This window comes from Elgaria multicarinata, chromosome 5 (assembly GCF_023053635.1).
Source record: "Elgaria multicarinata webbii isolate HBS135686 ecotype San Diego chromosome 5, rElgMul1.1.pri, whole genome shotgun sequence".
NCBI lineage: Eukaryota > Metazoa > Chordata > Lepidosauria > Squamata > Anguidae > Elgaria > Elgaria multicarinata.
Window position 1 is genome coordinate 44,949,080 of NC_086175.1, and position 15,808 is coordinate 44,964,887.

Consider the following 15,808-nt stretch of genomic DNA (forward strand, 5'->3'; position numbering starts at 1 on the left):
ACATGTATAGGATTTCAGTTAGTCAACTAAAATTACTGATGCTGTAACATAGTTCAGTTTGCTCCCCAGCTGTAAAATTAATTAAGTGCATTGAAGTTCAGAAAACAGCTATTTCACAGCCTGATCCCACAATTGCCACCACTATACTGGGTGGGGCCTACTCCAGTGTAAAATTAATCAGTATTATATGCCCACGAGGCAACATGTTAATATTACAAGAACAAACATAGCAACAACTACTCATACATAGAATGTGACTTTGGCCTCTGCTTGTCCAGTTAACTATGGATACCTTTTAGTTGTGCAGCCTGAAGAAGTGGACAAGATCCATGCAAGTACAAGGCCAACCACCTGTGTTCTTGCCCATCTTGCTAAATAAAGTGACTAGAAGCAGAGTGTATGGCTGGGCGGAAAAGATAACAAAGGCTTCCTTGAAAGGAGTAATAATGGCTATCTTAAAGGAAGCTATGGTGTTGAAGAAAACCTTGAGATACGAGAGTTTTGGATAATTCTCACATCAGATATACCATCACTTTCAGATATACCATCTTAGGGCAAGATGCTCAAACATGTGGAGATGCCCAATTCCAGGCATGTCTGGATGACACTGGTTGAGTTCGGATGACACGCTAATCAATGGTTGTTTCCCATTTTGTTCCTATTACCCTCCCCCCACCCCCCAGTTGATTAGTCTGAACTCAGCCACTGTTTGTCTACACCCCTTTACAATACAAGTTTAGGGCTTGCTGAAGAAGCATTATGTAAGAAGCTGAATAGGGGGATTTTGTTCCTGTTATTTTTCCTGGGCTTTTCAGCAGCTTTCAATAATATCAATGATTACATCCAATTGAGGTTTTACGCTGGGACTGGATTAGGGAGCACCATTTTTGTGGTGGTTCCCGTTTTTACTTTCTAACTTGTGATCTGGTATATTTCCATACGGGGATATACATCCTTTCCTTGAGTGTGGGGGCAGAGCAATATCACCCCGTGCATTTTTGCACATTAAAATAGAAGGATTTTGATGCCTCATCCCATTTGTCTTCACATGCGAATATTAGAAAATGGAAGAGCCACTGTAAAAATTCTAGCAGATGAAGGTTTTATGTTCATACCACAGATGTAGAAAATGCAAAAGTGTATTTAATTACTGTCAATAAACCCCAACACATATGGTAAATGTTCAGGAATTAGAGAAATTGTATTCCAAAACATCTGGAAGGCACCAATCCCTTGATTTGTTGTAGCATTCTTACAGGATTTATTTCCAGTGGTTCATTCCAAAAACAACACGTGTGCCAGGTTTTGGGGACCATACACTCCCAAATGTGGGAGCAGTGCTTTTCTCTCCCCACCCACCATCCTTAGATATGAGATTACTCCCTCTGCCCTCCAGATGATTTGGACCACAACTCCCATCAGTCCCGACCAGCATGGATAATGATCAGGGATTATGGGAGTTGTAGTACAAAACATCTGGAGTGCATCAGGTTGGGGAAGGCTGGATTACTCAGTAAAAGAAGAAACTATTCTGCACATGCTCAGAGCCACTTTTCACTTTGCTTCCTTGTGTTCACCTAAACGTTGCTTTACAAACGTTCTCACTGCACATATCCCAGAGCTGGGAAAAGGCAAGCCTTATAGGAGAGGCCAAAGCTACGAGGCAGCGACTTCGCAATCAATGCCGCCTTCTCTGGGCTGAGGCAAGGCGGGCCTGATGTCAGCCGGCTGGGCCGAAGAAGCCCGGCGGACTGCATGGGAAACAAGGCAGAGGGGATTTCCTCTTTCCGTTCCTTCCTCTCCGATTCCCGGTTCTCGTGGTGGTCAGGCCAGGTTTTCCCCCCGCTCTCTCTCGGAGACGAAACTCCTATGAGGCGGTTTCTGGGGCAGCGGCTCTGCTGTCGCCCGAGAGCGCTGGCGGGCCGGCCGGGTCTCCTCTCGAAGCCTCTTTGGTTAAGGCAATTCCAGCCCCTCGGGAGAAGGAAGGCTTGGAGCGGCAGCTCCTCCCCCCGGGGCCGGTGCTGGTTGAGGGCGACTCGCTTCCTCGACGCCGCCAGTGGAGTGACGGGGTCCGGCGGCGGCGGCAGGGCGATGTGACCCCCTGGCAGCGCGGCTGGCGGGCCAGCAGCTCGGCGGGAAGATGTGGCTGAAGCCCGAGGAGGTGCTGCTGAAAAACGCCCTCAAGCTGTGGGTGACCCAGAAGAGCAGCGGCTACTTCGTTTTGCAGCGCCGGCGGGGACACGGCGACGGCGGCGGACGCTTTACTGGTACTGACCACCGACTGTGGCTGGCTGACTGGGTCGGGGGTTGGACCGCCCGAGCCCAGGGGTCTGGGAGCGGGGGGACGGATTGGTTAGGTGGGGAGCGGGCGCGGTGGGCCGTGGTGAGGCAGGGTGGCCAGCCTCGCACAGGTTGGCAGGCGTGGAGATAAATCTCGCCTTTTCGCCCCCTCTCAGCCGCAAAGGGAGAGCGGGGTTGCTCTGGCCGTGGAGGGGCCCCACCGAACTCGCCTCCTTCAAGAGGAAGGCCCACCAGTGGACCCTTTCTGCCCCATGGAGTGGACTCTAGACCCCTCTAGACCCCACAATACAGCTGTTCGTCTTTAAAGGGGTGTGTTTGTGTTTTCTATAGCCCGACTCCTTGATCGGACTCAGGGCTGAGGAGGAAGTAACTTCCATGGGGCGGCGGGGTGGGGGAGCCATCATCCCCTTGCCTTGTTCTAAGCGGGGGTGTTTGGAGAGATTGCTTCTCTTGCTGTACCCTGGGCCGGGGAAGGAGAGAGACCGAGAGAAACAATGTTCTTTGTTCAGTCTTACTGTGGCTGGAGCAAGAGGCCCCTGCTAAGGAGCGGGGAACCTGAATACCTTCCCCCTTTCTTCTGCGCTTGATTGTGCACTGCAAATAGTGTCTTCCATTCTTTTCCTTCAAGTTAAACTATAGTGATATAGTGAGTGGTCTTGATTTTAAGGAAGTGGTTTAAAGACAGCTGATATCTGTGCGCAAATATAAGGTCTCTCTACCCCCACTTTTTAAAAAAATCACCTTGGCATATGATAAAAAGGTTTCTGCTCCCTGAAGTTCACTCTCTTATTTCAAGGCAATCAGATTCAAAATGTCTAGAACATATTGTTCAGGTGCCTGGGACAGCTGTTAAGAAAAAGGAGAGGGAAACTGGGAAATCTGAGAGAAAAATATTTGAAGGGCGCAGTTCACAAGATGCTGAAACTTAACTTCTTAAGATAAGATATAGAATATGAAGGCAATATGTATTTAAGCTGTGACATTGAACAAAATATGTGGCATTTTGTAAGGGTTATTGAAGTTCAGAATCTCCATATGGAAAAATATGGGCAGGGCTGCCTGCAAGATACAAATACTGCCTTTTACTAGTCTTAGGCTTAAAAGTGTGTTTATATTTATGGTTTGTGACTTCTATTTGATATAACTAAACTAATAAGGAATAGATAAGGCACTGTTGTTTTCAATGAGCTAACATAATGGTGGTTGATATACATAGTGAGTGGTCAAATATGAAAAACAAAAATACAAAGTATTTTTTCTTAAGGAACAGATTCTTCTGGACATAGAGAAACATCCTGTGTTTGAGAGAGAAGTGATTGCAAAAATGTCTTACGGCATAATCCTGTGCATGTTTAGATAGAAACCTGCATAGTCTCACCATCTGTCAGGTTGCACCCTTAATTATTTAGGATAGGACAAATACCTTGAATGTGTAGATTCATAAGAGGACATGTATTAAAACTGCTGATGAATTGTATCAGGAGGAGATGTCTGGTGTAACTATCTAGTTTAATAAGAGAAATAAAGTATTCTATCAGTTTTAATATTATTTATTTCATCACTTAACGGACCAATAGCCAGAGCTCTCTGGGTGGTTTACAACAGTTCGTAAGATAATAAAATAGGGCATATAAACACAGCATAAAATGTTAAATATACAAAATTTAATACAATTTAGACAGCTTAAACCAGTTTCAATAAAATACTAGACCTGTTTAGACAACTGGCATAAATGCCCCATCATATGTCATTAAATGTCTAGTAGTAGAGAAAAGATGACAGTGTTTGGGCCAGGTGGGCCTGAGTGAGGAGCTCATTCCATCGTCAAGGGGGGGGCACCACTGACATGTTGACATTCTGTTAATACAGTGATGTTTGGGAAGTTAATGACACAGCAGCTGCTTACACAGCATGCAAAAATTGTTGCTGCCTTCTGAAACTCCCTTGTGTTTTCCACTATTGGGCAACAAGTGCCATTCTAATGTAGACTGTATCTGGTGGTAACCATGCTGAATCCCCCCCCCCCCCCAAATCTTGAAGTGCCATTGCCACAGGCAATTATGATCCTGGGCTTTTCAACCGAGGTAACAATAATCATTTAGCTTTATGGCCCAGTGCAGGTCTGGAGTTACGTTGTGATTAAAATATACTGTCACATACAGCAGGGGCAGCTATTTCCTCCAAAAACTGGGGATGCTACAGGTCCCACTCGTCCTGCCAAACCATTCCCATCACAGCTTTCTTTCGCTCCACCCAATGTTCTTCCTCTCTACTCCACCCCATATGTTCTCATGGAAGGTCCTTCTACCAATCACGATCATGAAATGGACCTGCATTGAGCAGGGGGTTGGACTCGATGGCCTTATAGGCCTCTTCCAACTCTGCTATTCTATGATTCTTAGAGGCAGTATTCGTCTGAATAACAAAGTCTGGAGATACAACAGGAGATTGCTGTTGCCCCAATTTCTTACTTGTAAGCTTCACAGAAGCTGGCCATTGTAGGAATTAGTATGCTGAATGAGATGGAGTCAAAACTGAATACAAGGTGAGGTCTTAGTCCTAAATGGCAATTACTGATCCTTTGACCCCACACTTGCTGCTGTAATACAACAATTTTACAGAAAGCAAACTAGTGAGACTGAGAGACTGGTGCCTTGTTCAAGACCATAAACTGTATATAAGGCAGAGAGAGGGACTAAAAGCAAAATGCCTTAAAATAATTCCCCCTTTCCAGTATTAGTGCAGTGCCATGGTCTGGGTCACTTCTCTTCCCCAGACCTCCCATGTTTGCAGAGATGGCTTCCCAAAGCACTGCACACATTACTACTTCACACCACACATAAATAACTTTTGGAACTCACTGTCTCAGCATACGGTGATGGATGCTAGCTTAGAAGGTTTTTCAGAAAGAATAAGATTAATTCCTGGGGGCTTAGACTATCAGCACCTATTACTTGTGATAGTTAAATGGAACCACATGTCCAGTGGCAATATGAATACTAAGTGGTGGAGACACATCAAAGGGTATGGCCATTGGCTTCATGTTCTGCTTGTGAACTTGAGACATCTGGCTATCCAGATCTCTCGCCACCTCCCAGTTCATTTCCTTCCCATATCTAAATTTATTCGTCTCCAACAAATCTTATTAATTGTCCCTTCAAGCATACAGTGTGTGTTTTTTAAAAATGTTTACTGTTTTTTACTTTTGTAAACTGCCCAGAGAGCTTCGGCTATGGGGCGATATATAAATGTAATAAATAAATAAATATAAGGTCAGATAATTTGTAGTTTAGAAATCTTATGTGAAGACTTACCTGTGTTCCTAATACTCTCTGTCCTGACAATACACATGTGTAAATCCATGAATTGCACCAAACGAACGTATTTATATAATCATAACACTGTATATACTGCTTGGGAAAGTATCTGTTCAAAAGCCAATAATCTGAACTACTTTGTTCACCATTTAGATTTTTAAAGTTACCACAAGCAAAAGCAATGCACAATTTGGTTCAAAGTGCTTCTTGCAATCTAAAACAGGCTTAAACTCTTTCCTGTTCCCAAACCTGCTTCTGTCCAGCTGTTTAATGGACAGAAAGAAAAAGCAAGGGCAGAGGGGAGAGAAAGAACAAGGCTAGAGGCGGTGGAGGGGAAGAGTGATGTGTAGAGGTTGGGATAGAGAAATAGTGACGCTAGAGGCTGAGAGTGGAGAGAAACAGCAAGGTAAAGTGAGTGGGGGAGAAAGAACAAGGCTAGGAGTTAGGAAGAGGGAGAAAGAAGAAGGGCAGAGGCAGAGAGAGCAAAGGGCTGTGTGGGCGGAAGAAGATTGGGTAGGGCAGGAAGCAAGTCTTTAATTTATCTTGCACACCGCTCCAAAATTTTGAATGGGGAGCGGTATATAAATATTGTAAAAAATAATAAATAAATGTTTCCCCTCCCAACTTCACCATTTGTCACTTCCCCACCCCAAACTCTTGACTAGCCAGGCCCCCATGGAAGTCATTCTATGACCAGCCACATACTCCATATGAGCCATTTTGTGGTGATGCCATAGTTGTTCTTTGTAGAAAAAACACCATCTGATACCATAAATAATTCAATTTATTTCAATAAAAAACATAAGTGCGTGCTGAAAAATCTCATACTGGAATCAATTAGGCTTTAAAATGCTTAACTTTGGCTAGGCTGGGCCCTTAATTTTGGGTTGCTTGCTAGTGTTTAGGCACCAATGCTGCAGTTTTCCAGAGGCATTTACATGGGTATATTGCTTTCAGTTAAGAAAGAAAAGAAAAAAGGGTACTGCTTTCTGACTTTCCTTTCCTAGGACACACTGATTGGAGTTGGATGATCAGAAGAGGAAAAGAAGCAACCCTGGGTTCTTTTCCCCACCCCGCACATGCTGCTCATACACCCGTCATTTCCTTAATTAACCTCGCTGCAGTGCAGGTTGCCATGTCATCTGAACCCAACAAGGTGAGCGGCGGGGTGGCTTCCAGACTACTCTGTAATCTCTACAAAAAGCCATGGTTTGCAGGATGGTTTGGAAACCACCCCTGCTGTGCATCTTGCCAGGTTTAAACGACATTGCAACCTGCACCGCAGCAAAGGTAATTAAGGAAATGGCGGGTGCAAGAGCTAATAGTCTGTATGGGGGTTTGATTCCATGACTTCAGGTTTGCTGCTGTGAGATATGTCAGGCATAGACAAGGTCTTGCACACTTAACAGTTCACATGTACTGAATTAGATAAAGCTAAAATGTATGTAGAATCAGAAACAAATTTTAACTGAAGTTTTGCATGAGATTAGAATTCATAAGACTCATGCAAAACTTCAGTTAAAATTAAGTCTTATGATAAACATGTGACAGACTGGATCAAGACTTTTATGGCCTGTTACTGCTGAATATTTGCTACCAGTCCTTGTAGTAGCACTTCCATTTCAAATGGATCCCTTTTCATATCCAGTCTGGAAATACTTTAATGATCTCAATTTGGGTGGGTGGGAGGCAATATTTCTTGTTCTCCCATTGAATATACCTGGGACTGGCTGTTTGTTATCTCTTCTCCATAAGGCTTTTTGTGGAAGGTAAATGCCGTTTGCCATTTTTAATTGCTGTGTAGAGAGAGATTCACTTTCAGACCTAAAAATAGTCTTCACAGCTGTTAGAGTTAGGCCCTGGCCAATGACTGGGAAGTACCTTAATAGCTGACATTCACAAATATTTTGACTGTACTACTGAGCTTAGTGACAGACCTTTACAAGTGTGAAGTAAAAAAAAGTTTTCTGCATAGCTGAGAATACATTATACCTATTTGTTTTATATAGAAGCTAAATAAATACTATACATAGTCTTGCTTAGGGTAGCCCAAATGGGTTTTAGCTGTGTCCTTGTTCATGTCCATGCCAGAAAGAAAGAAAAAAGTTAAATGCACAAAACAATAATGGTCTGAAGTGTAAATATTTACAGCTTTTGGTGTTCAAATATAAAAGCTTACACAGTGACTGAATTCGCATGATCATGGAGGGAAAGTAAACCATGGTAGATTATTTTCCCTCCCTGTACATGCCAGTTTTGAGACACCTAATTAGCATAATTACCATCTCCAGGCACAGGTTATTGTGATGAACTGCACCCTCTTTTTGCTCTGTGATCGTGTGAACCTGCCATAAGGTGAACTTGGAGGACGTCTTCTTTATAAAGAGAGGTCTAAGTAGTAAACAGTGCAATCCTATGTATGTTTGCCCAGAAGTAAGTTCCATTGTTTCCAATAGGCCTTACTCTGTAATAGGTGTGTTTAGGATTGCAGCCTAATTTCTCTATCAGAACAGAGAGACAAAAAGAACAGAATAAACCTTAATTTTAGCAGTATAATACTAGAAATCAATTCACAGTTACAGTGAATCCCTACTATTCTTCATTTAAAGAATAAAATAGATGAAGAATGAAAATTATTTTTAATTTGCTTAATAGTTTTTAGGCACTCAGAGCAAAAATATATCGTCTTTCTCTGTTTGGCACCCTGACTGTGGAATGCCCTCCCCTTGGAGGCCTGGCTGATTTTATTTCAGCGTCAAGTGAAAACATGGCTTTTTAACAAAGCCTTTAATGGTTAAATTCACTAAGATGGCACATTGTTTTAACTGTTTTAATTGTTTTTACTGCTTTTAAATTCTATATTGTTTTAACTTGGTTCATGGTTTAATTTGTTTTTAGCTGTGTATATTTATTGTTTTATACTGTATGCTTTTATCTGTACGCCGCCCTGAGATCTTAATGATATAGGGCGGGATACAAATGTTTTAAATAAATAAATAAATCCATCATTTAATAGGTTTTCTGCAGTAAGAAAGAAGTGGGGGAAAGCGGTGGGAAAACATGGAAGGATTACAAGTGAAAGAGATCACTATCTGGACCCCGTTTGTGGAAGAAAAGTTCTCAAATTTGGGGGAGGCTTCCCCTTCTCTCTCCTCATAGTTGTTTGGAGTTTTTTGATGATGGAACACATCATAGAAGTTTCTGCAGGCAAGAATCCTGCAAAATCTCAGAAGGCTAGGTACAGGGTCTAAAGAGTTCAGATGATTAAAGAATAATTTGAGGCTCCCCCCCCCCCCCCAGAGTGAAGCCTGGTAGAATTCGAAGAATGCCCATGTCATGGTCTAATCCTTGCCCTCTCCCAAAACACAATGAGTGATTGGAGAGCCCCTGGTAAAATATGTCCTATGATTAGAAGGTGGACCTGTAAGTCACTTAACCCCATTCCTCCTCTCTCCCACCACCATCGGTTGTTAGAAAATGAAAGCAAACAATGCTGTTTTTGGACACATACTTTCTGTGTTTCCAAAAACGAATTGCAAATGAAGCCTCATGAGTGATCTTCTTTTGGTTTTGGTCACTTTGGAGGGAAGCCTGCTTCGCTTTAGAAAGCACCAGAAACAGTCCAAAGGGGCCTGATTTGGTTTGACCTTTGGACAAATCCGATGCACATCCCTAGTATCCCTAGCACAACTCACAACTGAGATAATACATCATTCATTGGATCTAGTGGGCTCGCTTCTGCTCATGAAAGCTTATGCCCCAATAAATTTGCTAGGCTGTAAGTTATCATGAAGCTATGTTGTATTTGTCGTAACAGGTGAATACCGTTAGACTTCTGGAACATATCCACATAAAATGTCAGATATTCTTGTTGCATTCTTTTTTGAAGAGATACTGTTCAAGCTATATTGCCCCTGCATCAAAGGTTGGACAGTTAGAAAATCTGCACACTGTGCTAAAGGTGTCAAAAGTTGTTGCTGCATGAGGGTATATGAGCAAATTACTAAAAATCAGCAGTGTTGGTAGCTGTATTTGCATAGTCTTCAAGTGTACAAAGCCCTTCATATACATTTGCTAGCTGTAATCTGTACAACATGCCTGTAAGTAATATAAGTATTATCCCCCATATTTCAGTTGTTGGGTCTGAGACTGGGAGAATCGCTTGCCTAAAGTCACCTTGTGAGACAGAGATTACATTTGAATTAGAGACTTCATGATTCATAGCTCAGTCCTGTATGCATGCTTTTTCTCCCTGCAACCATTTCCCAGCCACATGCAGACTGAGCTTTCCAGCACAGCAGCTAAAAAAAATAATAAGCAAAGCTAATCAGGCAATTATGCGGCATATCAGGTTACATGCACAGCCTTGTAAAGAAGAAGCTGCTTCTGCAATTGCTAAGTCTGGAAAGAACCTTCTTTTTCCTGTTGATTTATGTATAAATAACTATTTTAAAAAATCACGCATGTACGTACATGCACACACACAACACACAGATGTCATTTTAAGAAAATGCATTTCCGGACAGAATTTCTGAAAATGTAATAGTTTTATGTGAAAGGTAATTTGGGGAGTATGGTTTGAAGTATTTTGGTAATGCAAAATATGCATAGTATGCTGCATCAATTTTGTTTTAGAGAGCTAGTCATATTTTCAGTTTCCTTGAATACCTTAGATATAATATTCAATAAGGAAGACATAAATGAAGCAACCACATCTGAAGTCCCAGAGGTGCTGTTGCTGTCATTACAGGTGTTGTGCAGATGGAGTAATCAAATTTTATTCCTTAACTGTTACTGTAATGTCCAAATTGCTGGCAGGTTGACAGCAATTTAAGCACTAAAATGCTTCTGTGATAGGACTGAAACAATGACTGAGTTCACAAAACACAACAACCCATGGGTTTTCATTGAATCATTGTATTGCGTAAACTCAGTTGCACTAAGAAATTATGGTTTGTTAATCACGAACCACCCAAAAAGAGAACCCATAGGTGGTTGTTGGATTGTGAACTGTGAGTTGTTTGTGGTTAACAAACCATGGTTTGTTAGCACAGCTGGGTTCACAACCCATGATTCAACGACAACCCACACTCAACCTTGAGTATGGGTTGTCATGTGTGAACCCAGCCACTGTTTTCCTACATTTTCAGTTGCTTATGCACGGTTAATGCATACTATGTTACATTATATTCAGTGGGGATTTTGAGGAAACGTGCATATAATAGGGCTGTAAATATATAAAATGTGTAATCCATAGCAGTGCTCACAACAATGCTCATGCAAGGGAAATCCCACCCCCAACCCAGGTCTTTTCTAAGGGACCCCTGACTCTCAGGAGACATTTTTGAGGGGCTGCAAGAAGGAAGAGGGGATGAGAAATTCCATTATGTGAGCATCCTTGCACAGCTTCTACATTGGATACAACCCTACACAATACTTTGCACATTGACTTGGGAGTAATCGTCACTGAACGCAGTGGGGCTTTCTTCCAAGTATGTGTCTAGGATTGTACTGAATGTGTTACAGAAACAAGCACAATTCTTGCAAGCACAGGGCCAGTTTAAATTGTAATATTATGATAAACTTGTAAAACTTAAAACACTGAAAATAGAGAAGAAAAACAAGTACACTGAAACACAGGTTCTGTCTACTCTGTAGAAGCCATTTTCCACTGTATGTTTTATATGTTTAACTGTTAAGTGTGATGGAAAGATTAATTTGAAGTAAAATAAAATGAGGAACTGGCTGCTGAGATCAGTCATTCAGGAGGAGAAAGAGGAATTAAACACAACAGGTAATAAAAGAAGTATATGCATTTGACTTTCTGTGGTGGATTCACTTTTGATATTTGTCAAATCACATCCTTATGTGGTGATCTAATCTTAGGAGCTGTTCGCATGCAACGGTAGTAATTAACCCATGATTTGCTGCTGGTACATGCAAACTGGGTCATATATTCATGTAGGCCAAGGCACTGATACTACTTGTACCTATGCAGCATGTAGATTGGCAGGGGCTGTTTAGCATTTGCCTTCCTAAAGCAGGATGCTGTAATATTTTGAGTAAAGTGAGAAATACTAATTTTGACTAGGGCTCATCCTCCTGGATCCTAAGATCATAATCTGATCTTATTCATAATTCCAAATGAAATCTGGCAGGTGACTTCTAGAGAGAGGGCTTTTCAGTGTTGGCTCCCCGTTTATGGAGTACCCTCCCAAGAGAAGCTTGCCTGTTGTCTATATTTGGCAGCAGACGAAGGACCAGCTGTGTTGTTGTTCTGGTATTCTGGTTTTATTCTGGTTTAGGTGTAATATTTTATTCTGGTTTAGATTTTATGGGGTTTTTATTTGTAAACTGCTCAGAGAACTCTCATTATTGGGTGGTATATAAATATTGAAAATAAATACTTAAACTGGTTTCTGATTATACTAAAGATATGTTAATAAAAACAAAAGTGAGTTGGATTTTCCTTTCCCATCCCATGCTATTACTGGTGTTTTCATTTGATGTAGTGTTTTTGTTCCATCTGCATCTGTGGCTGCAATCTTCCAGACATTTTAAAGGTTAGATTAAAGGTCTGTCTAGTAGTGGTTGAATATCTTGTTACTGAACCAGAAACACAAGAAGTAGACCCTGGAAAAAGAAGGCATTATGTCGCCTGGAGGTTTCACCATGCTAAGATACTTTGGCCTGCTCTGTGGCTGTTGGGGGTTGGCGCAACTCCTGTACAACTTGTAAAGATCGATTGTGCTGAACTAGCATATATCATCAGTCTCAAAGAAATACTTGGTGTGCACATGTTGCAATGAAAGTAAGGCCAGTGCACATAGAGAGTTACAGTTTGGGCCTTGACAGTAATTTAATGAGGCTGTATTAAGATGATCCATCTCAAAAGCCATTTGTTATAGGGCTATATCTTCAACAAAATCAAAAAGCAGATTTTTGAAAAAGAAGAGCTAAGTGTTCTGACTTCAGAACACTGTGGATTTCAGACTTTAATCAAACTTGGCTAAGCTTTTGGTTCAGATGTAACATTGCAGACTGACTACATTTGTATAAATATAAGACATATCTGGTCTTTCTGGTACACTTTATTTTATGACCTTGTTTCTGTTCCATATTTCTCTTGTGCAAGTTGAGTTTGGAGGACTTTAATGTAACTTTTGTTTGATTAACTTGTTATACTGAGCGTCAATAGTGAGGTTTTAAAACATTTTTTTTTCTTTCTGTTGTATATTTGTTCAGGTCGTCTGGTAGGTGCTCTGGATGCTGTACTTGACTCAAATGCACGTGTTGCTCCATTTCGAATTTTACTTCAAGTGCCAGGATCGCCTGTTTACTCTGCCATAGCATGTGGTGAGTTACTGAATGGATCAGAAGTTTACTGGGCCATAGCCACTGGTGAGTTGCATACCACACAAAAACTCGAGTTTGAGCATGCTGTGGTCTGCATGTCAAAGAAGCTGAAGGTAACCCCAATGAATAACACTGTTGGTGTGGATAAAGGCTTATTTAACAAGTATAACTTGTAACATTTCCAGGTTTGGATAATATAAAGGCTTGTTGACACAACTTTAAAACTGCCTAAGGCATTCAGTCATGAGAAACACTACCATGTCTTTCCAGAGTGGAACACACACATCTCATCTGTATCCTGGGAATTTTTGTAACAGTTATGCAAGCCTATAGTCTTCTTGCTGATGTGGTAGCTTTGTATGTGCAGGAGAGTATTTTATGATCGGGAGGATTTAAACATTCCGTTACCCCACTCCACCCCACAATCTGAAACAGTGCAGTCCAGCATCAGATGCATCACATGGGGATTTCGCAGTAGCTATACAGCTGTAGTATATCAAGCTTTGTAACTTTTCTGAATGGACGTTATTGTTGCAGGATAGATTATCTCTGGCATGAAAGTATCCTGGAAATCTCTGCGTTCACAAGCTCTTGGTATATCTTGAAGACACATCAGATTGAAGTAGAAAGGGCTGTAAGGATGGGTGCATTTTGGCAGAACTGCACAGAGGCTCTCACACAGAAGCCTGTTCTTAGGATTCCTTTGGCAAAAGCTTAAGTGCAAGATGCCTTTGTGCAGAATGTTCTTAGGATTCAGAATTGCAGTTTTCAGTTCAAGACATATGGCTTAGATCCTGAATTCCCTTCTGCAAATGGAAGGACTCCTTCCATTCACAGAAGGGCTTTTGACCCAGCAGACAATTCTGCTGGTGGAAGGGAGGAAGTGACTTCCATTAATTCCTCCCTCCCCCTTGAGCTCATCCTATATTTTTCAGAGGGTCTGTCAAGCCCTGTGGAGCAGATTATTATGGGATCCAAGGAGCTGTAGGGGGAAAGGAAAATGCTGAAGGGTTCTCCCCCTGCCCAGACCTTCTACTTTTAGAGGAATCCCATGAGCAGAATTCAGCACATAGGACATTCCATCTGGTGGAAGGAGACTCAGAAACCAAGCCTCTGATATTTATAATGATGTTAAAATGGAGAAAATAGGTTTATTTTACTTTGGATTTCCTTTTCTAAATATACCTTGAGTCCCTTGATTAGCAGAGTGCTGTTCTGTTGTGTCTAATGTAATGATTACTACTCTGCTTTATGCAGGCAATTCTAAAATATTGCGTTTGAGAGAACTGCTTGTCTTATCATATTTGGTACCAGCATAATTCAATTTCTTTTTTTGAATAAGCATCTGAAAACTACATTAATAATATTTAGGTTTCCTTGTCTCTCATATAAGGGAGTATGTCCTGTCTCCTTTGCCACAACATATGCTCCCTCTGGGTGTAGTGTTTTCATGTTGTATTCCATCACCTTCCCCAAGTCAGTCTTCTGTCCCTTCTCATTTTTCTCTCTGAGGCTTGAAAATGAGAGAGGTTTTTCCATTAGAGAAGGATACAATAAAATAAGTTATTTTGTCCACCTAGTGGGATGGTATTTGTAGGATCAATGTTGTATTGATCTGTGGTGTGCTGCCAAAGCATTTTTGTAGCTACGTAAAAAGAGGTTTATAAAATATTGTGGAGAAAAACCATAAATTATTTAAATTTGCTTGCCATGGCATACTGCCACTAGCAGTGTTGAAACAATTTTCTGGGCTTGATAATAGCAGTCAGGAAAACAACAGGTGGACGCTTTTTCTTGACTAGAGGGATCGATTTTTGCATATTGTTTCTTTAACCTTCTTGTAGAAAGCGAAGGGCAAAAGTACTGAGATTCCTTTGCACTCAATGCAAGAAACAAAACTGTACTGGTAGTGTGGTTTTGAAAGTACATACTCAAGACTCCTAGGATAACTTCCTGTACTCAGTTCTTTTTTGTGCTTGACATTGATGTGTAACTGCATCAGAGATGACAGATGCACACATGTAGAAACCACTATATTTACCCTTAAAATAAAAGTGGTAAAACAGAAAGGATCCATGCCTTTGCTGCATGTATTTTTAAGGACACGTGAGCTTTTTTTATCTGACATGCTACATCTGTATCTTGCATTCTGGGATCTTTACTAGAGAATAAAAGGTATTATAAGAGGCAGCATGAAGACAGCCTTGTAAATAGTAATCCCTGAACCAATGCAATTAATCTGAGCACTGCTATATATCTTCTTTTATCTTGTGTTAGTTCTTGTCTTCATGATATGACAATCTACATCTGTGTCTGCACGCCCACTCCTTATAATGCTGATGTTATTGTGCCATTCTATTCCCACTATTTAATGTGAAGTACTTTGTTGAAGACTAAAATGTCAGTATTCAACAATCCTAGATACTATGTTGCACGTAGAAAGCTGCATGTTCTAAACTATAAGGAGCTTTCTTGTACATTAAGATAGAAGAGGAAAACAAATTATTGGTTTGATTGGTTGATTTTAAAAAAATGCTTGTGGAAGTGAGTTGAAAGGACTGTAGAACAAGGAAAATTATGTTTAGTCAAAGAGAAGTGGTTGAAACCTCTACTCACAAAGAAAGTGAGAAGGGAACTGAGTGTTTCAGAAATTGTTTATAGAAATTTATAAACCAGCCCCCTGTCCTTCAGGGAGACAAGTTCCTGCTTCATATATTTAAATTTATCTGAATTCAAATTTATACTATCTTATAATTTACTTATAAATTATAAGTATAATTTATACTTATCTTATGTCATATCTGCTTAAAGCAGCTTACAGAGCTAAATCATTT

The 15,808-nt window shown here is 41.0% G+C and overlaps 1 protein-coding gene across 3 annotated transcripts in view; it reads left to right on the top strand.

Moving 5' to 3' along the window:
- Positions 1-2,130: 2,130 nt before the first annotated feature.
- TBC1D8 (TBC1 domain family member 8) overlaps positions 2,131-15,808 on the top strand; it is a 40,670-nt gene continuing 26,992 nt past the window's right edge. For 2 of the 3 annotated variants that reach the window (XM_063126254.1, XM_063126256.1), the window contains exons 1-2: positions 2,131-2,267; positions 12,864-13,019. In XM_063126254.1, the coding sequence (XP_062982324.1) occupies positions 2,141-2,267; positions 12,864-13,019 (283 nt within the window). In that variant the 5' untranslated portion in view covers positions 2,131-2,140. The remainder of the gene's footprint in view (positions 2,268-12,863; positions 13,020-15,808) is intronic. The other variant, XM_063126255.1, reaches the window with a different exon arrangement.